General features: G+C 38.8%; 2 protein-coding genes across 2 annotated transcripts; one reads left to right on the top strand and one right to left on the bottom strand.

The window, feature by feature from the left end:
• The first annotated feature begins 4851 nt into the window (after nucleotides 1-4851).
• LOC143887180 (phosphoacetylglucosamine mutase-like) lies at nucleotides 4852-11686 on the top strand. Its single transcript, XM_077391285.1, has 9 exons — nucleotides 4852-5177; nucleotides 5260-5522; nucleotides 6663-6782; nucleotides 6878-7020; nucleotides 7143-7394; nucleotides 7488-7900; nucleotides 8000-8175; nucleotides 10922-11018; nucleotides 11391-11686. The coding sequence occupies exons 1-9, from the start codon at nucleotides 5117-5119 to the stop codon at nucleotides 11549-11551; spliced, it is 1686 nt and encodes a 561-aa protein (XP_077247400.1). The 5' UTR covers nucleotides 4852-5116; the 3' UTR covers nucleotides 11552-11686.
• A 2291-nt stretch (nucleotides 11687-13977) lies between these two features.
• Nucleotides 13978-15476, bottom strand: LOC143887190 (late embryogenesis abundant protein At5g17165-like). The gene is made up of 2 exons (XM_077391297.1): nucleotides 15231-15476; nucleotides 13978-14453 (listed from the first exon to the last, which is right to left on the bottom strand). Exons 1-2 carry the CDS (start codon nucleotides 15350-15352, stop codon nucleotides 14192-14194), a joined length of 384 nt encoding a protein of 127 aa, XP_077247412.1. The 5' UTR covers nucleotides 15353-15476; the 3' UTR covers nucleotides 13978-14191.
• Between the last annotated feature and the right edge of the window lie 12065 nt (nucleotides 15477-27541).

The following is a 27541-nucleotide window of genomic DNA, read 5'->3' on the forward strand; positions in this document are numbered from 1 at the left end:
AAAACAGCCATACAACTGTAGCGTTGAACTTGCGTGATTAGTCTGATTTTTTAAGTTTATATTGTATTGGCTTCAGAGCTTTGTTAGCTCCAAGCGGGTTTCAACTTGAGCGAGTGAACTGATGCTTGGAATTCATTGGCAGCTTACATTTGGCATGTGAACATAGTTTCCTGGTTTGCTATCTGCTTAATCTACAAGATTGGTAGTTTGACTTGTTGTCATGAAATCAAGAGACAAATATCATAAACTGCTACTAAATTCCATAAAACTGTTTAAGTTTTCCCTTTATCCCACTTTGAAAACTGAGCACATTACTTGCAAATTTGTCCCGGGAAACTGAGTACATTACTTGCAAATTTCTTCTGCTCTGCCTATTTTCCCTCTCAAACCCTTTACTGTTTCGTAACTCAATGATTTGAAGACACATATTAGTCTATATCACTGGCTACAGATTTCTTTCCATCCACAGCATGGAACTACTTGATTTTCTCTACTATACCCTATCTCACTTCCTTTTAGTCATCCTTCCAATGGTGAGATTACAATTATTAGCAATGGATTTATCTTTACACCAGTTACTCTTTCCATCCCAAGACACATTTTTCTCATGTCCTATTTTGCTCTTGCAAACCCCATCTCATACCGTGTCTCTTTCAATGATTCTATTGAGGGGTCATCACACATTTTTAGTTTGCATTGATGGGTGTTTTTCTCTCTCTCTTTTTTTTTTTTTGAAATTGCGATGAATGTTATGTATTTTAATGCCCATTATGCCCTTCTTTTGAATTGATCTCTATCTTCCTTTTTTTTCCTTGGCATTGTATAACTTTTTCCTTAAAATCAATAAAAAAGGAAAAAAGAAAAGAAAAAAACATGTCACCACACTGGCAAAAAAAATATATCATATTGTGGCAGATGGTGATGCAAGTCTGCCAACTGATAGTTGAGTTATGCTGATGGAATCCCTTCTACACCTCCTATTTAGAGATCAGACTTTCCAAATCTTGAATGAGCTCTCTTGACAACACCTTTTCCGTGTGTTCTGCACAGGCCCTGGCACCAGAGTCTGCGTGTAAGACCTAATTGTATTTGGGGTGTAATTAGTGTGTAAACTTGCAAACTAAGAGCTCCCGTGGCAACACCTTTTACCTGTGCCCTGCCTGCACATGCCTTCGCATCAGAGTCTGCTTGTAAAACCCAATTGCATTTTGGCTGCAATTAGTGTGTAAACTTTTTACCTAAGAGAATTTTCAGATTTGTTGCTGGCTGAAGAAGTTCAGATCTTATAATTTAGTTTTGAACTAAAAGCTGTTAGGAACTATGCAACTAAAGCTTTTAGTTTTGGCATATAACATGCCAATCTACATTAAATTCCTTTCTCTTGTTTTGTTTAGCCACCAGTTGACTCCTTTCTACAAGTTCTCATCATTGTCATGACATCCATCTCCTCCCTTTCCTTAAGAAGCATTTATCATTATTTTATACTGTGATTGTCAGCTTGTATATTGGGAATTGGAATGAATCTGCAAGAAAATGCACAATCTCATCATCGTCGTCTAATCCTCAGGCAGCCCACCCCCCCCCTTTTTTTTTCTTCAATGGATCTAATCCTCAGGCCACTGTAAAGCAAACAATACAAATCTCATTAATCTTTGATTATTGCTTGTATCTTGTATGCATCTCTCCAGTACTATTATGATCAATGTTTGATCGTACTTAGTTTCGAGAACATTTTGGTCTACAGAATTTGCTTCTTGTCCGGATTTTGAGTAGGGAAAAGATATATCCCCTCCCTTATTTCAATACTTGGCACTTCTTTATTTTGCCACTTTTATTAATCCTCTGTTAGAGATGGTCAGTTGGTCACAATATACAGAGTTTAGTGTAGCGTGAGGAGTACCATTATCAAAACAAATGAGTGTAAATTTTATTTTCCAAATTATGTTCTCCACTTTCCTGCCAGCTGGAAGTTTTGAAAATTTCCTGTCTAAATAGTGACCTTAACCTCCGTTTAGCTTCGAAATTTCAGTTTCTTTTGCAGCTTTAAAATCATGATTTTGAGAAACTTGGAGAAACAGACGGAATGAGTCCGAGTATGCCAAACACTGATCTTTCAATCTTCTTTTTCTCTGCACAGAGAAAGTGCAGAGAAAGTGCAGTCAGTAAGTGCTGCGGAACATAGGTTTTTTTTGGTTCCTCCGTGAGGAGTCAATGATTATGCACATATGTTGTTTTAGTTGTACTGTTTCGAAAACAGGAATCTTCTCGATTCCCCTGTTTTCCTGTTTCATAAATGTGGGAAATGCGATTCCCACTCTATGTGAAGCGTGTTTCCTATCTACCCTCTTGTCTCTTGCTAGTTCTATTCTCTTCCCCTTCTTAGTTCTCTTCCTCTTCTTAGTATTTACATGGAAAGTCATTTAATTACTTAAGATTTACATGTAAAGAAGGGAATGACCCCTATTTGAATCTATTAAAAATAGTTTCAAGACCCAAATCTAAATGGATAAAAAATCTACTTTCCAGCTCTAGTATAAAACTAAAAAAAAAAAATGGGTCGGGTCAAAATCTTAACTTCCAAACGATGAGGTATTTTTTCAATTTTAAAAATTCATAAATTCTATCATGTCCCAACATTATTAAATCTCAAAAGTCCAGTAGAAAAAAATCTCATAATTTGATTTCTAAAATTTTTCTCTTCTTGTCAAGCACTGGTCAACAGACTATTTGACACATGCATTTCAGCTATAGTGATTTTCCTTTAAGTAAATGTGAAACTTTTAATAAAAAGTTTTTTTTTTTAATATTTGATTCGTATAATTATTTCTATATAATTTTTAGTATTTTTATAAATATTTAATTATTAGAAAAATTCTCCGACCCTTCACACTTACCGCTTCCGACCTTCCTGAGAGCCTTCGCTTCCCGCTCTGGCAACCTTGCCCATGACTGTCTTGGTCATAGTTGCCGTTAAGTAATAAAGAATTACCAATTCGAAAGAAAATGGCTGCAGAAAATAGTTGCTGAACACAACTTAAAGATCTTGAAGAAAGAATGCTAAAGAGAGATGCTAAAACGAATGAGTTCAAGCCAAGAAATGAGGGGCTTAATCTTGTGTCCATCGTTCGCTCTGTCCTTCCAATACAACGGGAAAGTCTGAACTGCAAAAGATCATCACGTGTGGCTACCTGTGATAGCTTTAGTTAAGATGACATTTATTTGAAAATTTAGGGGGTGATAAATTTGTACCCTTGTAGGATAATTCGCACCACTCTAACGTTCAAAGAAAGAGTTGCATACCCTCCTTTAAAGGGGCGCGAATTATCCAAAGGGAGTGCGAATTTATCATTGCCCAAAATTTAATCCTGAAAAAGTGTATTTTCCTCATGGAAGACGTCTGAATTGAATCCGATTCTTTAATCGCCGTGAATTTTATCAATAGGACAAACAAATGCGTATTGAAAGTAGTCCAATTAGAAAACATAGATCAAAGACAACCTTAGTTCCTTTAATGCATGGAAATCTCGAAAACAGGAGATGAGAATAGGCCAATTTAACAGCTGACTTCTAAATTTTGTATCTCTAGATAAATTAGGGGTAATTTATAATTTATAAGCAGTTGTAATAGCTTCTATATTTCATTTTAATACATTGGTAGGGTAGGGTAGGGGCCAAACCCCAACTAACAAAAAAAAAAGGGTAGTGATAAATCGACTCCCCATTTGGATAAATCGACTCCCCATGTGTCTTTCTCTCTCCTCTCACCTAGAGGAGAGAGAAAGACACATGAGAGTCGATTTATCACTCCCCCAAAAAAAAAAGGTTTTTTGCTCATTATCCATCAAATTTTTTAGGGAAATGATAAATTCACATCCCCTAAGGATGATTTGCACCGCTGTTGCACGTCAAAAAGCATTAGTCTGCCACAATTCACGTTAAGAGGGGTGTGAATCATCCTACAGGGGGTGCGAATTTATCATCGCCTAAGAAAATGATATTTTCACCTCATTGCCCAGAAAGAAATCGGAAAGGAAGAGAAAAACTAAAAAAAAAAAGAGAGAGAGAGAGAGAGCAGAGTTTAAGTGGGCCCATCTCTATCCAGAGATGAACAGAACCAATTCATGATACTACAGTGGGTCCACCTAAAGTCTGAATTATGTATACAGGAAGTGATATCTTCGCCCCCTTTTCTTCCTCGGGCCACCCCTCTTGTGTATATCTGGCTGACTACTCTTTTACGTGATTCTCACTCCCTTTTTCTAACCTTTCACCTCCTTCGGGTGTTACTTCTACCTCGACAGTGGCGAAGGAATAAATACGGCTGCAACTCGAGCCGGGTTTTACCCGACCCGCATCGACCCGACCCGAAAATAGCCTGGGTTGGGTTCAGGTTTCATGGGTTTCGGGTCGAGCCGGGTTGAGCATTCAAAAGCCCGCATGAATCTCGGGTCGAGCCAGGTTTGAAGGGGCCCGACCCGACCCGAGTTACATAAGTTATAGTATGTACATTTTTTTCTATTGCTAGTTAAAAGTTAAAAGTGAAAACCCACGCATCCACTGTTACTTACTGTATGTGAGTGTAATTTCTGAGTGTAATTTCTGCTTCTATGAGTTGAGTTGATTCAAGTGTTTGATTCAGCATTGTTTGATTGTAATTACAACATTGTTTAATTACAGCATTATTTGATTCAAGTGTGATGTGAGTGTAATTACATCATTGTTTGATTCAAGTGTAATGTGAGTGTAATTTCTGCTTCTATGAGTTGAGTTGCCTTGCCAAACAAGAATTTTTCTTAAAAAATTGCGTCAACGAGAAAAAACCCGACCCGACCCGAGATTTATCATGGGTAGGGCCGGGTTTGGGAATCGTGGGTTTTCTGAAAAACCCCGACCCGACCCGACCCGACCTGAGATATTTCTCGGGGAGGGTTGGGTTCTCCAAAACCCGACCCGCCCGACCCGAGTTGCAGCCCTAGGAATAAAGGAACCTCTCTCGCTGCGAATCAAGGAACCTCCTTCTCTCTCACCAGCTGAAAATAGGGGTGGAAATATAATTTCTCTCAAAACAAATCCGAGAAGAAAAGCACCAAGAACTATTTTTACAGTATTTTCAGCCATGGACGAAAAACAACGATCGCTTCTCATCGATTCCGCTTCCCGTTTCCCGCCACCTCAAGGCGTGTAATCTCCGCTGAAAAAATCACTTTCTCAAATTCTCTTTATCATTTTTTCCCATTCTCATTTTCCATTTTCATTCAGGGGTGAAGCTTTCGTATGGGACAGCTGGATTTCGTGCGGACGCTAAAATCCTTTCTTGTACGGTTTTTAGGGTTGGGATTTTGGCAGCATTGAGATCTTTGAAGACTCGATCCATCATCGGATTGATGATTACAGCGTCTCACAATCAAATTTCAGATAACGGGGTTAAAATCGCGGATCCAAATGGTGGTATGATGACTCAGGAATGGGAATCATTTGCCGATTCTATCGCGAATGCCAGCAATGCTCAAGTACTCGTGCAGGTCAGTTATTTAGGTTTTCTTTTTTGCTTCTGATTTTAGTTGATTAGGGTTAGGGTTTTGGTTTAAGGCTTTGTAACTGATGAAATAATTTTTTTTTCTTTTCCCTCTAAAATTGAGAGCTTGATGAACGGGAGAAACTGAAAATTACCTTTACGTTGTTATCAATTCGGGTTTTAGATTATTGCCAGGAACTCGATTTCATCTTCTATGAATTTAATTGGGATTTTTTTTTCTTTATTTTTTTAACCTTTTCTGATTTAGTATACAAAAGAACTTGAAAATGATATTATTCTGTTTATCAGCTTGATTTAGTTCAATGCTGTGAAATTGTTGGTATAGTGACTCCCACAGTAGATGTCTTCGTCTTTTTATCAAGTTCAATGACTTTGCCAATCTATTTGATGGGAGGATCAATTTAAGAGTGCAAGTTTCTACTCTTTTCAATTTGTTGTATGGTTAAAATCTGCAAAACCAAATGGACTTTAGTTTTGGTAATGGATGTTCTTTTTATTGCTTAATGGATTAGTGTTATTTTTATAAATTGGGGTGGGGATACCCTATGTCGTAAAAAAAAAAAAGTTGTTATTTTTATTAATGAAGTCTAAGAAGGTGGAATCTGCAAAACGCCATTTTGTTTTTAACGAATTGTATATTTGGCTCAAGTCTGTGAAGTTGTGTACTGTTTAATTTCCCTTTTATTTTGTTAAATCGACAATGTGATGTTCTTGTGCTGCTTAATAATGGAAAATCTGGGAGAGGGTGCAGTTATACTATCTAGGAAAAAAAGTTAAAAACATATTGCTGATTTTTCCTTCAAGAATTGTCAGATTGAAAAAATAAGATTGTCTGATTGTCAGATACACCTTTTGTTACTGGGAACAAAATGTAAAGGACGCGCCTTTGGGATTTTTTTTTTATGATTCCTTTGGGATAATTTGACTTAACTATGGATATGCTTGAGGGACCATGCACTGTTGTAATTTTAAGTGCTCATTTGGGAGTTTTTCTCTCGTATCTTGAAAAGTAGGTGTATACTTTTTAACTATTGTCCGAGATACCAATAAAATGCCTTTTCTAACACTTCCATGCCCTGAATTATTTGTATGATATCAGTCTAACCAAATTCTATTTTTCAAACAGTTGATAAATCAGTTTGTGGATAAGGAAAATATTCCATTTGGAGGAGTGCAGACTGCGGAAATCTTATTAGGAAGAGACACAAGGCCTAGTGGGGGAGGGCTGCTTGAAGCAGCAAAACAAGTATGGCTCCCTCTAGATCTCCCTTGAATTTTGGGTCTTCTTATTGTAGTTGTTTATTTGTTGTGGAATAACTTATCCTTTAACTTGGATAAAAGGGAATCAATACTATACTTGGTGCGGTTTCCGTTGACATGGGGATTCTAACCACTCCACAACTTCATTGGATGGTTCGTTGTAGAAATAAGGGATTGAAAGGATCCGAATCTGATTACTTCACACAGCTCTCAAGCTCTTTTGGGTCAGTTTGAAAGAAAGAAATCCTCTTTTTTACATTATATTCACCGAAACATGCAATCCACCATGATCATTCTTAAAAATGAACTTTGTCATTGGTTACTTAATGTTAAATTTTGCATGCAGGTGCCTAATGGAGTTAATGTCAAAGGATATGGTCAGAGATATGATGGATGTAAAATTGATAGTAGATGGAGCAAATGGCATAGGTGGAGAAAAGCTCGAAGAATTGAAGAAATATCTCAAGGGATTGGTAGTTCAGGTGAAGAATTCGGGCACTGAAGGAGAAGGGATTCTTAACGACAGAGTTGGTGCTGATTATGTGCAGAAGGAGAAAGTTGTTCCACGTGGGTTTGGTCCAAGTGATGTTGGGATAAGGTTAGTTGTCTGCGTCTTCATCTATACCACGTGTGTATGTTGAGCTCTAATCCTAGTTGAATATTAACTGTATGGTCTGCTTTAGAATTTCAGGTGTGCAAGTTTGGATGGGGATGCTGATAGGCTTGTATATTTTCGTGTCTTATCAGCAAATAACAATACAGTTGATCTTATTGATGGCGATAAGATATTATCTCTTTTTGCATTGTTCATTAATGAGCAGTTACATGTTTTCAAGAAGGAGGAACATACAAACAATGACTATGAAATAAGGCTTGGCATTGTACAGACTGCATATGCAAATGGAGCTTCAACTGATTTCCTCAAACAGCTGGGTTTAGAAATTGTATTTACTGCAACCGGAGTGAAATACCTGCACGAGAAAGCCGCAGAGTATGATATTGGGATCTATTTTGAGGCAAATGGGCATGGAACTATTTTGTTTTCTGAACAGTTCTTATGCTGGTTGGAGGCTAGAAATAATGCGCTTGCTTGTACACTTGCAGGTTAGCTTAGCACCTATTGTTCAAATTTCACTTATGTAGTTTTCGCTTATTAATATTGATATTGCTACTACTGACAGATATTATTACTATTTATGGCAGGTTCTGAGCATCAAAAAGCTGTTTTAAGGCTGTTGGCAGTTAGTAAATTGATCAATCAGGCAGTGGGAGATGCTCTGAGTGGGTTGCTTTTGGTGGAGGCCGTTTTGCAGTATAAAGGATGGTCAATTGAAAGATGGAGTGAGCTTTATCAAGATCTGCCCAGTAGGCAGTTGAAGGTCAGTTGTTACCTTAATACATTATATGGTTAAAAAATTTACATGCATGATTAATTGAGGGTAGAGTCTCTTTGGAGACATCCAATAATACTGGAATGATTAATTGAGGGTAGAATTTTGAAATGTATCTTGTCTACTGCACACTGCTGTCTGTGTGGTGAATTTCTCTGGGTTGAAGGCAACTAGAGCATAGAATTGTGTATAGTTTCTGGTTTCTTTTATGTTTTATCTAGTTTGATAATTTTTGATGCGTCGAGTCACTACTAATTTTTACTCCTCTTGTCCACTCTCTATTGCCTTCTCAGGCTGTTTTGGAGGTTGTGCTTCATTCCCTAGGTTCTATGGTTCCACGTCTTTTTTATTGTTAGTCTAGAGGGCGTCAAACTTGCACCTCAAAGTTGATACACAAATCCTCATCCAGTTGAGCTAGAGTAACAACCCCTGCACAATTCCAGTTTTGTTATCAAGCTTTCATTGGGCTTATGTTTGGTGCTTTATTTAAGCAGCTGATTTGTAGTATGGCCATAAGTTTTTTGTTTTTTGCGGATAAGATGCAACTCAACTTGTCTCCTTCCTAGCCACCACTTGGGTTCTATGGAAGGAGCGCAATGCTAGGATCTTAAAGGGCTCTTCAAAGGGAGCCCAGTTTCTTTACAACAAGACGATTGCTCTTACTATTTCATGGGTGAAAATGTTGGAAGCTTCTAGTTACGTATCAGCATATGACTTATGGCGTGGTTGGAGAGAGATATGTTGGGCCGATAGCATCACTTCTTAGGCGACTCAGGCTTGGTCCCCCCTTCCCAAGGGATAGTTAAAATGAATTTTGATGGCTGAAGTATGGGAAACCTGGGACCTTCGGGTGTTGGAGGGCTTCTAAGGAATGAGGATGGGCTTGTGATTTGGGCTTTTAGCAGGCCAATAGGGGTGGCAGATTCTAATGAGGCGGAAGTACGGGCCGTATTCCAAGGTATCAAACTGCTTAAAAACGAGGACATGAATAGGGTGGTGATAGAAGGGGACTGCCTCAACGTAATGAGATGGCTCAAAGGACCACACAATGTTCCGTGGAGATTTGCGGCTTATTTAGATGAGATCCAGAATAGAATTGGATCCTACTCCATATCCTTCAACCATATAAGGCGTTCAACAAACGGAGAGGCTGACAAACTTGGTAGCGAGGGTGTATACAGGGAAAGGATGTAGCTTTTCGATTTCCTCCCTCCCTAACTATTTCCTTTTTAGCTTGCTATATTTCTTCCTTTTTGTATTTGCAGGACTTCCTCGGTCTCAGTTTTATTATCAATGAAGTTTCTCTTACCATTAAAAAAGAAAGAAGATGCAACTCAACTTGTGACATCAGGTTTGGATGGCAGCAACTACGTTTGACACCTACACTTCCATTTTTTTCATAGCTTTTTTAGTGAATCAAGGTCATATGTCTCTGATGTGGCGAGATAAGCTTCTTAGATATTAATAAGAGAAATCCTAGTGTTCCAATGGTATACTATCAAGCATATATTGGCTCCTTAGTCTCTCTTTCTCTCTTCTGCTTGCCTCTGTCACTGATGCTTTTTGTGGGAGATCTTGATCCGAACGAAACAAATTCTCTTTGATCGAATCTTGTCATCTACGGGAAGTTTCCGTTGCTGTTTCTTCTCTTTATGTTTATTGTCTACTTTTCTCTTTCTTATGTTTTATTTTCCTTTGGACCTTTGTGTGGTTTCCATTTTCTGAAACTGAGACTCGATATGGAAATTGTCTAATGGAATCTGGCTATGGTTTGTGATGAAGATTTTGGGTTTTTTGGGTATGTGGGTTGCTCTTGTTTGAATCCATGGTGTGTGGGTGTACTGATTCTGGATTTCTAGGGGCATAGTCGGGCGGATTACGGAGCTGTAATTTTTCTCCCTGATTGGTGGGTAGAATTGGCCGACCCCAACTAGTTTGGGACAAAGGCTTTGTTGAGTTGAGTTGTTGAGTATTGGTGGGTAGAATTGCTCGGGGTTAGGGGAGATTGGGTTTTTTTATTGTGGGTTTGTTGGATTTTTCGTATTTCTTTAAGGGTTTGGATTCTTGGTATTTGTATTTTGTTTGGTTGGCTGATGGAGGCTAAGATTGGAGAGGACAAGCATCGTTGTTTTTATGGGTCAGGTGTCTTTTTTCATCTTCTTCAATAATTTGATGAAGGGAAAAGAAGTTGTGGTAGATGTTTGGCTGGTCGTCACAGACATCCTGATACCGTTGTTGGTGGGAGTTCTTTGAATGATGATCAGGCTAGCAGCTATATATTGATAAGTCTACTAAGAATTCTCTCCAATGTCCGCAAATTCTGAGATGCCTGCAGAAGTCCGGAGAGGTTCCCTCCGTCAAATGCACCGGCAATGCTGGAAGGTTCCTTAAAAGATGAGGCAAAAGACCTTGATCTTTCGCCCGGTCTGGGTGGTTTGATTGCAAATTGGAGAGAATTCTTAGTAGACTTATCAATAGATAGCTTCTAGCGTGATAATCGTTGAAAGAACTCCCACCAACAACGGTGACAGCAGTAATTGAGTTCTTTCAAACTCAATTACTCAAAAGTACCTACTTCCCATATTCAGAGTTCTTAGCTAGATACACCTATGATATTATCTAACTGCAGAGAAACCTTATTTTTCTGTACTTTAATGCTATATGCATTCAGCATTTAAAATTACCTTTTTTGAAGTCGATTTGTAACTAATTTTCCCATTCTTTGTATACACAGGTTAAAGTTGCAGATAGAACTGCTGTTATTACAGCAAATGCAGAAACAGTGGTAGTAAAACCATCAGGGCTTCAGGAGTTGATCAACTCAGAAACTGGTATGCAAATATATTGCTTTAGCAAATTGCAAATCTATGGTTAGATAAAACTTACTATAATTTTCCAGTTCAAAAAAAAAAATTACTATAATTTGTTCATTAGCTGATTTGACTGATGTATATATACTTTCCTTTTCATGGTGGCTGGTTTTGCTATTTTCACATCTTTAGAAGCCTATCATACTATGGTTATGGGTGCAACTAGGGTCGGGTCTTGGTTGATTCCAATTCATTTTTTGGCGAAAGCTCGGCCCGACCCGACCCTAATTGCGCCCCTTATTGGTTTTCAATTTACTATTTTTCACTTATAAAGAATTATCCATGCCAAGCTTAGCTAACTACACCATTTTCTGTGTTTAAATACTTGTGCAGCTAAGTATCCACGAGGTCGGTCTTTTGTGAGGCCATCTGGCACAGAGGATGTTGTACGCATATACGCAGAGGCATCCACGCAGGAAGGTGCTGATAGCCTGGCTCGATCTGTCTCACAACACGTGGATCGCTTTCTTGGGTTTGACAGCTGCAACAAATAGGTGAATTTTTTTTTTCCTACTGAAATTTCATATCAGAGTTACACAACACCTGGTGATTTGTCATTTTCAATCAACCCTGTTTGAGTAGAAAATTGTATTATTTCAACTATATTTATTTGAAGACCGTTTGGGATCCATTTGAGGAGTCATTTAAGTATGGGAAGCAGTCTAGGGACATCAACTGGATTCCCTTGTCTTAATAATGGCACCCCTTTCTATATTCTGTAGTTGTTCTTAGAAAGGCCATTATCAAGAAAGCAAGTGTGATGGGAATGGGAGGAAATCTCTGAAGCTTCTTTGGTGATCATATGGTAGATAATCTGGCATCGAACAGAACTATTGCTAAACAGAGTTTATCAATAGGTCATCCAAATAACCTGTAAATTTTGTCATGGATCGTTAGGTAGGCGACATTGATTTTTACCAGTGCAGCTCGACGTGTACACTAAATGCACTCTTCAGTAATTGGAGATCATTCCAAATTTTCAAAGCACGGCCTATCGAATGGACGGTTTAGATCATTCAAATGTGAGACCCACTATTCTATTGTAGCCCCACCTTGTTGTATTACGATGATGTACCAATCATTCCTCCTTTGGCTGATACTTCAGGGTCCTTTTGGTTGCACATTTTATAGGGCTTGTTAAGTGTTTTGTTTAGTTTTGTTTTGCCACATCATCTACCAGTGATGTTTGTTGATTGTTTTGATTACAACAACTCGGGGACTACTTGCCTTGTCCTTGGCTTGTCTTCCCACCTTGCACGACTTTTGTCCCCAACCAAACAACTCGTTTAAAAAAACAGGTTTTTTTGTTACTACTCTTGGGATTTAGCACCCTTCTATCTTTCTCTCTTTTTCTACAGTAAACTATTTCAATCAACAACCAAACACTATGTACGACTACTCACTCTGCTAGGAGACTACTTCCCTGCTGTTATACTTGTTGACTACTTCAGTTCTAATTCACCACTATTCTACGAGGGGCCTTATCGGTTTTCCAGAACTGTGCATCAGTTTATTTTTGTCGGAAAACCTCGTCGTATACACGCCGTAGAACCGCATTCCAAGAAACGAAATCCGGATTGTCATTCATCTCCTCAGAGATACCAAATGCATGAGAGAGATCCAAACACTCTTCCTGCAGGCATTTGTGGCTCTCAATAGTTGGAGTTCTAAAGGTATTAATGGAAAGACCATTAAAAAAAAATGTAAACGTGCATCAGGGGGAGCATTTCGACATTTTATTCAATGCAAGACTAATAGAGCGGAAAGATCGAAGAAGTTTCTTTAATTGATGCATCTGCATCAAAGACCTTAGCACCTTTGACCACTCTTTTTTTTTTTTTTTTTTATAAATTGGGTTTTGCTAACGAGAAACTTCGTTTCACATATTTCTCCGTTGCCATGTGGCATGTAGGGATTTGTTCAGTTCCACTCTAGGTCTCCAAATCGTTCTCCACAGCAGCACTCCACCTTAACGACTGCCTTTATATTAGCATAATGGGAACTCGTTTTTCCAGCATTTTGTTTTTTAAGAGGGCTGCAAAAATGAATTTCCTTTTGGCCATGTTTGGAAGCCAAGGAATTTATTTTCATTATATATCAGTGTCACCAAGTGGTGAGAGAGCGTAGGGCGGGTGGGAGAAGAAGAGAGACTAGAGAGGGTAGGATTGAGATGAGCAATTCGATGTCCTTGGTTTAGAGTTTCTCTTTCCAGAGTTAAGCATCTCCCTTCCTCATGTATTTTGAGAAAAAGAAAATTTTCTGATTTTTAGCTACTTAACAAACCCTACCCTCTCTCACCACTCGGAGACGCGCACAAGAAAACAAACAAGAGAGATTAAATCCCCAACCAACGCAAAAACACAGTTTGAAAATGGCCAAATCGATCCGAGGTCATTTTCACTTCTTTATTTTTCCGTTTTGGCAGGGTTCTATGCACGGCCTGTACCTTATTCCCACTATATATGGCGGAGGGGCTAAGACAAGCCCCTGGGTTCTCACGCCCTTAACGGCACGCAAAAATGAGATGTGACAAAGACTCATAACACGCACCGCCTCCTCCTCGTCCGTGTGTTCCCAAACTCATAAAATACACTAGAATGAGCTGTCCCAAGTAAGAAAAGTGGGCAAATATGTCGCTTCCTGCCTTTGAATTTGAGTGTGGAAGATTGCTCTTTTTTTTTTTCGTACTATACACTTGGAAGCCATAGAGTTGTGTTCAATGTCCCGATCATGTCACCCCAATAATAGGGCCTCTCAAATTAAGAGTCTCTCTATCATTTGAGGTACATGATGTTGTGTCCTGGCATAGGAGGGATCCACAAGGACTGACATGAACATCCAACAAGTGGGTCCAATTGCACTAATGCCGGCTAATCTATTTCCTATATATTTGCTAGCACAAAACCACGCCTGACCAAAATTTACAAGCAAAACACAAGTCTTTCTACGTAGATAGTGAACAAGGAATACATCCATATATGTAGTAGTAGTAGTAGATAGACAGAAAGACGATCACAAAACATACCATATCACAACTATATAGGTTCCTCTAAGTATGAGTCTGTGCTTAGTTGCATTATAAAGGGAAAAGGTAGAGACCGAGCAGAGGTAAGGCTCCTCTCTCTTTCCACTATCTAATATTGCTGGGGCTTGTCGACGTCCTCGAGGGGGCGGAACCAGGCGGTCAGCTCCATAACCGAACCATCAGGGGGCAAGGGTTGGGTCAGGTGGTCCCCACCAGCACTGCCGTTATGGTCCGGGGGCCCGAATACTCCGGTCTTGGGATGTGGGGCCCAGTACTTTTCGGACTGTGGCTCGATCACATCGTCATGGACCACGCTCGTTAGTAGCTGATCGTCTGGGTTCTTATCGTAAACGTAGAAGTGCGCACCTCTCCTGCAAACACCCAAAATCAGTATCCCAGGAATAAAGTTAGGTACTAAAATACCCCCGTGGTACAGTTTTTTTTATTATGACTAAAAGACCCTCATCTTGTCATGCAAATGTAATGAAGCAATCCAGATTTAAGAGGAAATTAGAGAATTAATCATGGAAAGACGGAAAATTAAGAAAAAGTGGCTGAAAGGGACAAAAAACGAGGAAGGGTTGGTGTATAATTGAGGGATCTGATACGGAGACTCAATTCTTAAAAACAACTCGTGAAAATTCCATGTAATATATTAGTCGAAACGTGGCGTTCTATATAAGACAAAATTGACAACTTTCCGAAAGATAATTTTATTTTATGAAAGCGAGGCAAACCGAGAGTAGGAATTTCACGATAATCAGGCTCAGTAAAATTGGACGCCCCTACCATTTTTGGTAGTTGCCACCCATATCTTTTTACAAGTAACAAGGGGGTGGAAATATAGAAGAAAGGAGTGGAGTATTTCAGATGATTTGACCTTAATCTTAGCATCAAACAACAGAATTCGAGAAAATAAGTAACCAATGGACACAGATCATTCTAAAAAAATAAGCAGAAAAATTTATGTAAAATAAGAAAGGTCCACAGATTCTTCAGAGAAAACGATGATTTACTGTTCAAGGCATACAAAATAAGCAAAAAGTGATCTAGAATTCATCTTCAAAAACTAGATCTAGAAATACGGAAAAAAAAGAGAGGCAAAGATTCTACAGAGAAAAATATCGATTCAGAGATTCTAAGATTACCTATCAGTAGATACCGGCAGCAAAGTTGCCGGAGAAGGATCTCGAGAGCTCGATATCCAGTTTTGTTTGATGAATCTCTTCCCGATAGTAACAAATCCTCGCCTCTGCAAATTGGCTGCCATGCAATAGGAATAATCTCTGGTAAGAAAGCTTTTCTTTGCTTTACCTTGTTTCTTGATCAGTAAAAAGAGAAAGATGAAGAGTTCTTTGAATGATCGCTAGCTCCACATTCCCTATATTTATATTTATAGGGACACCCCTATCTGACTAATACCCTCCCTACCTACTCCTTAACGGCCGGTTTTCCGTTTGAGGAAACGGTATGACCGACGTTTACCGTCAGTTAACGGCGTCTACACATGCCGAAACACGCGCTCATAAAAAAAACGCGGTGACTTGCCGTCCTACATATTTGATCATAATATATACCGACGGAATATCCACTCAGTAAAGGTAATTACTTGACGGCGTTACAAAGTTGTTGGTCATAAAAAGCACATAATCAAGTAAAATGACAGTAATACCCTCACTAAACGAGAATGCCACCGTTTAATATTTTGCCGCAATGCCCCCCGCGGATGTTGGCATTAGATTTGCTAAAATGCTAAGCCCTTTTTAGTCATTGCACATGAACATTATTGGATAAAACAATATAATATTGCAATTAAGAGAGTACCGCGGGAGGTTTTAACTTGAAGCTTTTTGTTTGTGTATCTCTCAAGACTCAATTTCTTCCTTGAAAGGTACCGGCAAAAGGAAGGGATGGGTTTGGCGTTTTGTAATAGAGGATAAAATTTTGGCTAAAGTGATGAACAGGAAAAATTGCTAATAGGGGACATCAAAATATGAGAATTGCCAAGGGGGGGCACTTTTGCACTTTTGCAAAAAGGATAAATTGCCAGGAGACCAAAATACGAGAATTGCCAACGGTGGGACACTCTTTTGAAAAATTGTTAGAGAGGGACGAAAGAGGGGTTATCAACCCTCTAAATGGGGTTATCAAACTCTCAAAAGGGGGTTATCAACCCTCTTTAACAAATTTTCAAAATTGTGTCCCCCGTTGGCAATTTCAGGTTTTTTGTGTCTTCCATCAGCAATATTTCCTTTGAAAAATTGTTAGGGGGGACCAAATGGGGGTTATCAAGTCTTTAAAAGGGGGTTATCAACTCTCTAAATGGGGTTATCAAACTCTCAAAAGGGGGTTGTCAACCCTCTTTAACAAATTTTCAAAAGTGTGTCCCAGTTGGCAATTCTCGTATTTTGATGTCCCCCATTAGCAATTTTTCCTAATGAAAATACTCACCGTACATCCCATCGTTTTCGTCGGTCATTTTCGCACAATTTCGAAGAAGGTTCCTCAGTGGGGAGAACTTCAATAATTAACTAAAATAACAGACTCTTCTTTATCTGATTTGTCATAAAACGAAAAGCATGAGTAGTTTAATCCCATGTGACGTGTAAAGATTATACTTAATTATCGGCCAACTTAATACATTGCTTTAGATAATGCAGAAATAAGATTGAGGTCATGTGTTAGTAATATTAGCGGCATTTTTTGTCATTTTCAATATATATTGTATTTTTAGTTGCCCTTCTTCTTCTAATCGTTTTCTTAGTGGATCCCACTTCACCTTTCATTCTAAGAAAATTGTTTAGAAATGAAAACTGCAGTTGCCCATCTTAATCTTACTAGGCCGAAGGCCAGGAAGACCCTAGAATTGACTTACATGAGCCCTCGCAAGAAAAAAAAAAAAAGTGGGGGGGGGGGGGGGGGGGGGGGAGTGTTAAAAGAGTGTTACCCGTGGCCAGTAATACATTTATGACGGTTATGATCGTAATTTTCTGTACCATCATAAATAGAAATTGACCAATGGGTCGCCTTTTTACCCCTTTTTTGCAAGGGCTCCTGTGAGTCTAGCATTCCTTTTTTAAATAATATGCATTATTATCACTCATTTGTTCATAATGAAATGCTGAGGAATGCTAGACTGACAGGCGCCCTTTTAAAAACCGGGTAAAAGGGCATCCCTATTGATCAAAGTCCATTTATGAGAAATATGATCAAAATTTTCTGTGGAATGCATTATTATCACTCATTTGTTCCTCACTTTACATATGCCTTTAATTGGTAATTAAAAGAACAAAAAAGAAAAAGAGTGGAGTACACTTATCCAAACAAGAGAGTGGAGGGGTCATCTGTAAAGCCAAGTTGACTAAAGGAAACTATTTCAATTAGGGAAGTGATATATTCACCCCTTTCTTCCCTGGGCCAGCCTTCTCTACTGAGGAATGCTAAACTTAGGGGCACCCTTTTGCGGCCCAATTGGTTGCCAATCACCAAAGAGTATTTAAGGTTCTTTGACTTTTACATTTTATAAATACAATTTGGTGACATGCAACCAATGGGGGCGCCCAGCATTCCTCTCCTTTCAATTATCAATTTCTTTTGCATTCAATCTCCAAATAAGCACGTTATCCTTTCCTTATTGTGCGGGTCTAGGTGACTTCTCCATTTAATACAAGGCGGGGATTGCATTTTCTTCTGTTGGGAGTCTTAAAAAGTGGCCTCTGGATTTTATGTTGGTATGTTATATATTATTGCCAAAATATTGAGAGACCAAAAGGTAGTCAAAATTGGGTGCTGTTTTCAGTTTCTTAATGGAAAACAACCCATTTTTTCATGAGAAAGCTGAAAGTCGTATGTTCACTTGTCTTTACGAGATTTTAAAGGAGCCCAGGTGGAAAATGTCACATCTGACATGGAAATTGAGAAAAATGATATGGAAATGAGTCTTTTCTCACAAGTGTGAGATTCATTTTCCTTTTATTTTGGCGGGATTTGCTTTCCTAGAAAAACTAGTGAAAAAAGGTGGGCAAGCAGTTTCTCGGGAAACCTTTTCCTGCACAGTTTCCCTAAATTTCTTTTCCTAATGCCATGTCAGATTCCCAGGAAACCTTTTCTTTTCCTTTCCCGGGAAAACAAGTGAACAGAGCCATACTGAATAGATTTGTAATCTCCCCTAACCACGCAGGGAATGCTGATTGTTGGTTTCTCCCTTGGACTTCTTCTTGGTCCTCTCGTATTATTTTCTTTTTCTTCTATGACAAAGTTTTCCCTCATTTTTAGCAATGCGAAGCTTAGATTCAGTGCTTTATGCATCTCTTCTTTGTCGTCTTCTTCTTCTTTGTTTTTTAAAGGCATTACACTAGATAAATGACACCGGTTCTGCAATTTACAATTGTTCTATTAAAATGACCCTCCATATACATGTACATTTGTTGAGTATGGTGATCACATCAAGGGTTTGGATCATTCGCTCAAGGTGGGACCAACTTGGACAAACTAGCCTGATGACGGCCTACCAAATCAAGGATTCCAATCATGCCATGTGTATGGATTGCTTTGTAACTTGACCACAAGGCTTTGTTACGGTGGTGGTGAATAGGACACTGTTTGGTGTTTCTTGTAGGACGCTTCCTTTTTCCATACTCAAAATACTCGTCGGAAAAAATGTTAATTAAATAAGATTACAATGGGCAAATTCAAGTAGTTCTGTTATCATTAATCAAATTATGTGCTCATATTTTGTCAAAAAATAAAATCATGGATTGCTTTGTTACTTGACAAGATTATGTGTTTGAAGAAAACTATTTAGGAGATGATATTTTCACCCCTCTGCAGTACGCATTCGCCCCCTTATAACGTGAACAGTGGGCAACTTTAACGCTTTTTGACGTTAAATCACGTTAAAAGGGGCAACTATAATGTGAACAAAGGGCAACTTTAATGCATTTTGACGTCAAATCACGTTAAAAGGGGGACGAATGCGTACTGCCGGGTGGTGAAAATATCATTGCGCAACTATTTAAGGTATTTAGAGAGGATGGGAAGATCAGGATACAGTACTAACTTTACCATTGGAGTATTTTACCATGAATGTCCATATATCTATTTATAATTCATTATTTAAAGTGGTATTTGCTATTTAATGGATAATATATAATAATGCAAGAATGAAAATATTATTATATTGTTTCAAGAATGGATGAAACTTACAAGCTTAAACATCTAGAGCGTAAATCGTGGGTTCAATGCGACCCATATTTAGTTAAAAGAAATATCTTTTAAAACATCAATGGCGCGCCCAAATAAACATCAAACCCAGCTTGGGTTGCCCTATATATAATGACCTCAGTGGTATTGATCACCAAGCACATATACCACATGTGCATTGGATCATGGTTACTTATGTTCATCAAGATGAGTTCTCTTACGAGTCGATCACTTAATAAATAACATAATGTGTTGCATGGCCACACCCGGAGTGTAATTGCTAGAGCTATCAACGGGTTCAATTCAGATCGAATCCACATAATTCGGTCACAATCTGTTTGAATCCTTAATTGTCAGATCCCAAGTATAGAATTCCATGGATCCTATTTTACATGAATACATGGATTTCATAATCGACGCAAAGTATGGTTCCAAGCCTGGTCACTGGTTCTGGTTGCCTGATGACAAATTTAGTCACAATGCTCTAACTATTTTGAGCGACATATTTGTTGGTGGGTCCAGCCCATGTAGGTCCCACATCCAACACCCACTATACAAATTATCCTATTAAAATAGGAAATATTTGACCTTTCCTATTTGATAAAGGAAAGCGGTGTCGTGGGTGTGTGCGTGAGGTTTTTTTGGAAAACAACAAACGTGAAAACGTTAACAGTAGAGAGAATAGTAAGAGAAGAAAAAAAAAAAGGAAAAGAAAAAAAGAAAGAGAAGAAGAAGAAGTAGTAGGAGAAGAAAATGAAGGGTTTTTTCTTGGTAGCTCTTTTGGGGTTTTGTGTGGAATCAAAACCTAACGTTTGGAGCGTTTCTTCTTGGAGATTTTCACCGCGCCGTTGGATCCTCTCATTGCACGGAGACTTCGTGAGGATTTGGATTTCTTTGAGTTGAAGATCGAAGTGGGTAATTTTGGTGAGAAAGTGGGTTTTGTTGTTCGCAACGAGGGAACCCTTTATCTCTCTTGTTTCTTGTATTGGCTCAAGTTTCGGGTGAAAACTTGAGAGAAAGACGTTGTATTACTTATTTGATTAGTGGATATTTCGTCGGTTTCGCCCCGTGGTTTTTTCCTCTTTGTTAGAGGGGTTTTCACGTAAATCTTTGTGTTCTTTTGTGTGATTGCTCTCTTGTTGGTTTGGTTTCTTTAGTCCACATATTTATTTGCTTCGTAATTAAAGTGGGTTTTCTTCGGTGAAAAACTCAACAAGTGGTATCAAAGCCGTGGTTGTTTGGAAGCAAAGTTGTTTGTGTGGATTGAGATGGAGAGTTCTTCAGGAACCATGATCAAGTTGACTGGATCAAATTGGATGATTTGGAAACCAAAGATGGAGGATATTCTTTATTGTAAGGATTTGTATGAACCCATTGAAGGTGATAAGGCTAAGCCAACTGGCATGTCTAATAAGGATTGGCAAAAATTGAATAGAAAGGCTGTTGGACATATTAGGCAATGGTTGGATGACAACGTGTTCCATCATGTGTCTAAGGAAACATCTGCACGTTCGCTTTGGACAAAGTTGGAGGGTCTTTATGAGAGAAAGACCGTTGGGAACAAAGCTTTCTTAATTAGAAAGCTTGTAAACTTGAAGTTCAAAGAAGGTGGTTCGATTGCAGAGCATCTGAATGAAGTTCAGAGCATAGTGAACCAGCTGTCTTCAATGAAGATGGTGCTAGATGATGAGTTGCATGCTTTGTTACATTTGAGCTCGTTACCTGATAGTTGGGAAACTTTAGTGGTTTCACTTAGTAATTTTGCTCCAGATGGTGTACTTACCATGAGTCAAGTTACCAGTAGCTTGCTTAATGAAGAGACTAGAAGGAAATCAACGAGTTCAGACCAGGCACAGGCTCTTGTCACAGAGAACAGGGTTAGAAGTAAAAGTAGAGAGTCACAAAATCATGACAAATCCAGAGAAATGTCGAATTTAAGAGAGAAGAAAAAATGCTTCCATTGTGGCAAAGAGGGTCACATAAGGAAGAATTGTTGAGTTTATAAAAGAGAACAAAAAGAAGGTAAAAATCAGAAAATGGATGATGATAAAGACACTACAGCTACCGTGTATGATGAAGATGTGATAACACTCTCTTTTGGAGAAAAAGAGTGTTTACATGTTGCAGATCAGGGTATAGAGTGGGTTGTTGATACAGGTTCTTCTTATCACGCTACTCCCAACATGGAGTTCTTCACTTCATATAAAGCAGGAGACTTTGGTATGGTGAAGATGGACAACACTAGTCTCTCAAAGATAGTTGGAATTGGTGATGTGTGCATAGAAACCAATATTGGGTGCACCTTGACTTTGAGAGATGTGCGAAATGTTCCTGATTTGCGCCTTAATCTGATTTCTGGGATAGCCATGGATAGGCAAGGTTGTGAAAGCTACTTTGGTAAGGGAACATGGAAGCTTACCAAAGGTTCACTCGTTGTTGCAAAGGGGAAGGTTTGTTGCACATTATATAAGACTTATGCAAAAGTGTACAAGGAAGTGGTAAATGTTACCAAAGAGAGTTCTCCTAGCTTGTGGCATAAGTGGCTTGAAGACCCTAAAGGTAAAAGTGTGGTTGATGGTATTATTGATCTTACATCTATTCGTTCTCCATTCGAGCATGTTACACATGGGGGAGAAGTGCAAGAAAATGGTAGTGATCATGGATCAGATACAGGTGGTCATGATATTGTGATAGATCATGAGCAGGGAGAGCAGCCCCCACAAACAGAGATAGTGGAATCTCAGGTTAGAAGATCGACTAGAGAGCGTCGACCATCAACGAGATATCCTACCTAAGATTTATTGGTTGCTAGTGAGGGGTAGCCAAAAAGGTTTCAGAAGATACAATCTCATATAGGCAAAGAATATTTGGCAGTAGTAGAGTTGGATTTCAGGAATCGATGGATCCATGATGTGATCGAGACACGATTAGTGCAGTTGAAGAAGATTCATAGTGATGAGAATCTGTCTAATATGAAGATTGTCCCCAAAGGAAAGCTTGAGCTATGCATAGGCATAGCTGGAATGGACAGGAATCGATGGATCCATGATGTGATCGAAACACGATTAGTGCAGTTGAAGAAGATTCATAGTGATGAGAATCTGTCTAATATGAAGATTGTCCCCAAAGGAAAGCTTGAGCTATGCATAGGCATAGCTGGCATGGACTCCAAGTGAGAGTTAAGGTTGGTGTCTCCTCTTCATGGGCCTCGAGGGGGAGATTGTTGGTGGGTCCAGCCCATGTAGGTCCCACATCCCACACCCACTATACAAGTATCCTATTAAAATAGGAAATATTTGACCTTTCCTATTTGATAAAGGAAAGTGGTGTCGTGGGTGTGTGCGTGAGGTTTTTTTTTTGGAAAACAACAAACGTGAAAACGTTAATAGTAGAGAGAATAGTAAGAGAAGAAAAAAAAAGGAAAAGAAAAAAAGAAAGAGAAGAAGGAGAAGAAAAGCAAGGGTTTTTTCTTTGTAGCTCTTTTGGGGGTTTTGTGTGGAATCAAAACCTAACGTTTGGAGCGTTTCTTCTTGGAGATTTTCACCGCGCCGTTGGATCCTCTTGTTGCACGGAGACTTCGTGAGGATTTGGATTTCTTCGACTTGAAGATCAAAGTGGGTAATTTTTGGTGAGAAAGTGGATTTTGTTGTTCGCAACGAGGTAACCCTTTATCTCTCTTATTTCTTGTATTGGCTCAAGTTTTGGGTGAAAACTTGAGAGAAAGACGTTGTATTACTTATTTGATTAGTGGATATTTCGTCGGTTTCGCCCCGTGGTGAACCTTTTATTTAGGATTGTCTGGTGAGAGATGGATATAGGGTTTCTTGGAAATTAGAGTTCAGATGGAAGTTTTTTGAAAGAGAAGTGAATAGAGTGGCCTCACTAATTCTTATGGTAGAATCATAATACATTGGGAAGCACGGAAGGTACAATAAGGGTTTGGATCTTAGATTCCTCTTGATCTTTCTCGGTAAAGTCTTTCTACAACTATTTCGTTTCCTCCTCTCCTCCCTCCAGCTTTCAAAATTTTGGCTCATTTCAGTCCCCCCTAGAGTATGTGCATTCGAGTGAACGGCCTTCCAATGTGAGATTCACCCCAAAGATTATCTTCGTTGTTGTAAGGTGCCATCATCTATCATTGTGCATGCCTTATGTGTGGGAGTGGGCGAGTCTATGGACCATATGTCCATTCATTGCAGGTACGGCAGTAGGTTTGGGCCAAAATTCTAGATTTGGAAGGAGAGGAATGCTCGTACATTTAAGAATGTTGTCCTCAGTTCCCTCTTCTTTTCAAGGATATTATCCTTAGTCGTATGATGGGTCAAAGTCATACCCAGTGTCAGTATGTACTCGGCCTCAAACATTAGATATTGTTGGAAGGAAATTTTCTTGAGAATGGAGCACAAGGAGACAATTGCTCCTAGATGATCTCCCTAGGATCATGGATAATTAAAATAGAATTATGATGGTTTCAGTTTCGAAAACCCGGGCTAGGCAAGAATTGGAGGGCTTCTTAGGGACGAAGAAGACCAGACAAGGCGGTCTTTCTCTGGTTGGCATCAAGGATTCTAATGAGGCTAAAATCAAAGCAGTTCTTCAAGGTATTAGATTGATGGCGGGTAAAAAATTGGATAAACTAGTAGTGGAATGAGATTCCCTCAATGTCATCAGATGTCTAGATGGTAGGTCACCCCTCCTTGGAGATTTTCTAAGTTTGTTGAAGAGAACTTTGTTACGTGCCTAATCAGCAGTAAAACAAATTGACAAAAGTAAAAGAGAGTATAGAGAGGGGGATGGTTGATTCGAGGTAACCGGACCTCCTAATGGCTCGATTCGAGAGGAACCATGACTCTCCTACAAAGTTTCATTTGCTGTAAAATTCTCTTCTCCCTCCATTTCATTAGATAATAGTATTTTATATACAAAAACAAGCCACTTGACACACTACTGCGGAAACCACCCTAACTAACTACTACTTCAATATATGCTAATAATCACCAGAACTGACTTACATTACACCAGTCAACACAACTCCACTTTCTCATACAACTAACACTACTTACTAACTACACACACTACCACATGATTATGCAAAACACTTGAACAGACTCAACTAACATGCTTGAGACAAGAGGCCTTCAGAACATGGTCTTGCACGTATCATTCCTCTCCCCTTGGAAACGACCTCGCCCTTAAGATCGAATTATTGGAAAATAAACACTTTAGTCCACCTGGGTCCCAAATCATGATGGTCGCGATCTTTTGAACTCCACTTTCAAAAGTTGATGCAATCAAACTATAAAAGAGATATGATCTTTTATGACACCACATTGAAATAATGAAATGATCAAATGGCTGGAAAAAATCATGAAGATTCTTGGTAGAGCGTTCAGCAAAACTATCTTTGTCGCTATCAATTCTCAAACTTTTCTCTACCCGAGCATTAGCTTTCTCAAGTTTCAACTTTTGATCTTCTTTTCGTATCTCCTTAATCGCTTTGCTGATTTCTTCTAAGCCCTTAGCAAATCGTTTTTGTCCTTCCATCATATCCAAAAGCATTGCTTTAATTTCCTACAGATCTCCACGTATCGATTCTTAGAACTCCGAACGCGCAGCCATGGCGCAAGATCGATGGCTCTTATACCAATTTGTTACGTGCCTAATCGGCAGTAACACAAATTGACAAAATAAAAGAGATAATAGAGAGGGGGATGGTTGATTCGAGGCAACCGGACCTCCTAATGGCTCGATTCGAGAGAAACCATGACTCTCCTACAAAGTTTCCTCTTCTCCCTCCATTTCATTAGATAATAGTATTTTATATACAAAAAGAAGCCACTTGGCACACTACTGCAGAAACCACGCTAACTAACTACCGCTTCAATACATGCTAATAACCACCATAACTGACTTACAGTACACCCGTCAACACAACTCCACTTTCTGATACAACTAACACCACTACTTACTAACTACACACACTACCACATGATTATGCAAAACACTTGAACAGACTCAACTAACATGCTTGATACAAGAGGCCTTCAGAACATGGTCTTGCACGTATTAATCTTAGATCGAGTGGAAGGTCACTCTCAGCTAATAGACAAGCGGATTACCTAGCCAGAGAGGGAGTGTCTCGTGCGGATTTAGAGATCTTTCACTTCTTCCCCATAGCAGCGGGAGCTCCTTGTGTTGGTTCTGTCTATGTTTCAGTTCTTCCATCTTTTTCTTGTAGTTTCTTTTGCGTCAACCTTATGGGTTGTGTGCTTTCCTTTTAATAATTTCCATCATTTCAAGAAAAAAACCCTCGTTAAGGTGCATTGGGAACATGTTTTCACATTTATTTCCAACTAAAAAGTCTTAAGACTAGTATGAAAATCTCAAAACATTCTCGTAACATGAGTTAAAACATGTTCCCAATGCACCTTAGGGGCACTCGTTAACAACACCCAAAAAAAAATACCCTCCATGCTTATTTTGTACATACGAAAACATGGAGCGTATTTTTTATAATTTGTCACTATCCTAGCTATAAGACCTAGATACGTGGGCGGAACTACGTATAGCGGGGGGGGGGATGCCCCCCAAGATTTGCAAAATCGCTAACTTTAATACCTATAATTTCGGATAGAATTTTAAAAATCGCAATTTTATCGCTATAAAATAGGGATTTTATTAAAGGGGAGTGATATTTCCCCATACGGATAAAATCCCCCCCTAACGTTTCTATGAGAAAGGTTAACTGCTCTTGAGGATAAATTTACCCCCTTTACCTTTCTAACGTTTCTGAGAAAGGTTAACTTGCAATTCTATCACTATAAAATAGAGATTTTATTAAAGGGCAGTGATATTTTCCCATCTGACGGATAAAATCCCCCCCTAACGTTTCTGTGAGAAAGGTTAACTAGTATCGAGGATAAATTCACCCCCTTTAAGTTTCTAACGTCTGTGTGAAAGGTTAACTGCTCGAGGATAAATTCACCCCCTTTATGTTTCTCTTTGCCTTTAAAATTAACGAATAAAACTTCTATTTTCCTTTGCTAATTGAATTCGTATTTTTAGGGTTTCTATATTTTTTTTGGAACTCTTTGGCTCCCCTTTTCCTTGAGCGCTCAAGAAGGGTTTCTACTAAAAAATTGCTTGAGTTGCTTCAATCTCCATCGCACAAGAAGATTGAAGTTTTATACCATCGCTAACTTTAATACCTATAATTTCGGATAGAATTTTAAAAATTGCAAATTTATCTCTATAAAATAGGGATTTTATTAAAGGGTTGTGATATTTCCCCATACGGATATAATCCCCCCCCCCCCCCCCCCCCTCCTAACGTTTCTATGAGAAAGGTTAACTGCTCTTGAGGATAAATTCACCCCCTTTAGCTTTCTAACGTTTCTGAGAAAGGTTAACTCGCAATTCTATTGCTATAATATAGGGATTTTTATTAAAGGGCAGTGATATTTCCCCATTAGACGGATAAAATCCCCCCCAACGTTTCTGTGAGAAAGGTTAACTACTATCGAGGATAAATTCACCCCCTTTAAGTTTATAACGTCTATGTGAAAGGTTAACTGCTCGAGGATAAATTCACCCCCTTTACATTTCTCTTTGCCTTTAAAACTTAACGAATAAAACTTCTATTTTCTTTTGCTAATTGAATTCATATTTTTAGGGTTTCTATATTTTTTTTGGAACTCTTAGGCTCCCCTTTTCCTTGAGCGCTCAAGAAGGGTTTCTACTTAAAAATTGCTTGAGTTGCTTCAATCTCCATCACACAAGAAGAAGAAGAAAAAGAAGAAAGAGAAATTTGAGCCTGTATTTCTTTTCTTTTGCCCCTGTATTTCTAAGGTTTCTAATTATTTTCTATTCTTTTTATTTCATTTTTTCTAGGGTTTATCAATTTATGCTTCTGTTTTTTCTAGAGTTCTTTTCCTCTTCTGATTTCCTTTTTATTTATTTATTTTGAGAGGGAGAAGGAGAGAGATTTGAGCCTTGAGAGAGCCGATTGAGATGAGGGTTGAAGTTAGAGGGGTCTGGACTCTGGAACATTAACATCATGTTTGGCAGCATGGATTTTTTTTTCATGAAAAATAGTTTATAATGTGGTGAGAGAGAGCCAGAGGGGTAATGAGGGTGAGAGAAGGAGAGACTGGAGGGGAATGTGCCATATGGGCAAAAATTTGACTTTTTTCATTGGGCGATGATATATTCAAACCCCCTGTAGTATAATTCGCATCCCTTTTGACGTAAATTGAGG

Source organism: Tasmannia lanceolata, unplaced genomic scaffold (genome assembly GCF_043159265.1).
Source record: "Tasmannia lanceolata isolate RefF3 unplaced genomic scaffold, GAP_Taslan_0.1 ptg000002l, whole genome shotgun sequence".
Classification (NCBI taxonomy): domain Eukaryota; kingdom Viridiplantae; phylum Streptophyta; class Magnoliopsida; order Canellales; family Winteraceae; genus Tasmannia; species Tasmannia lanceolata.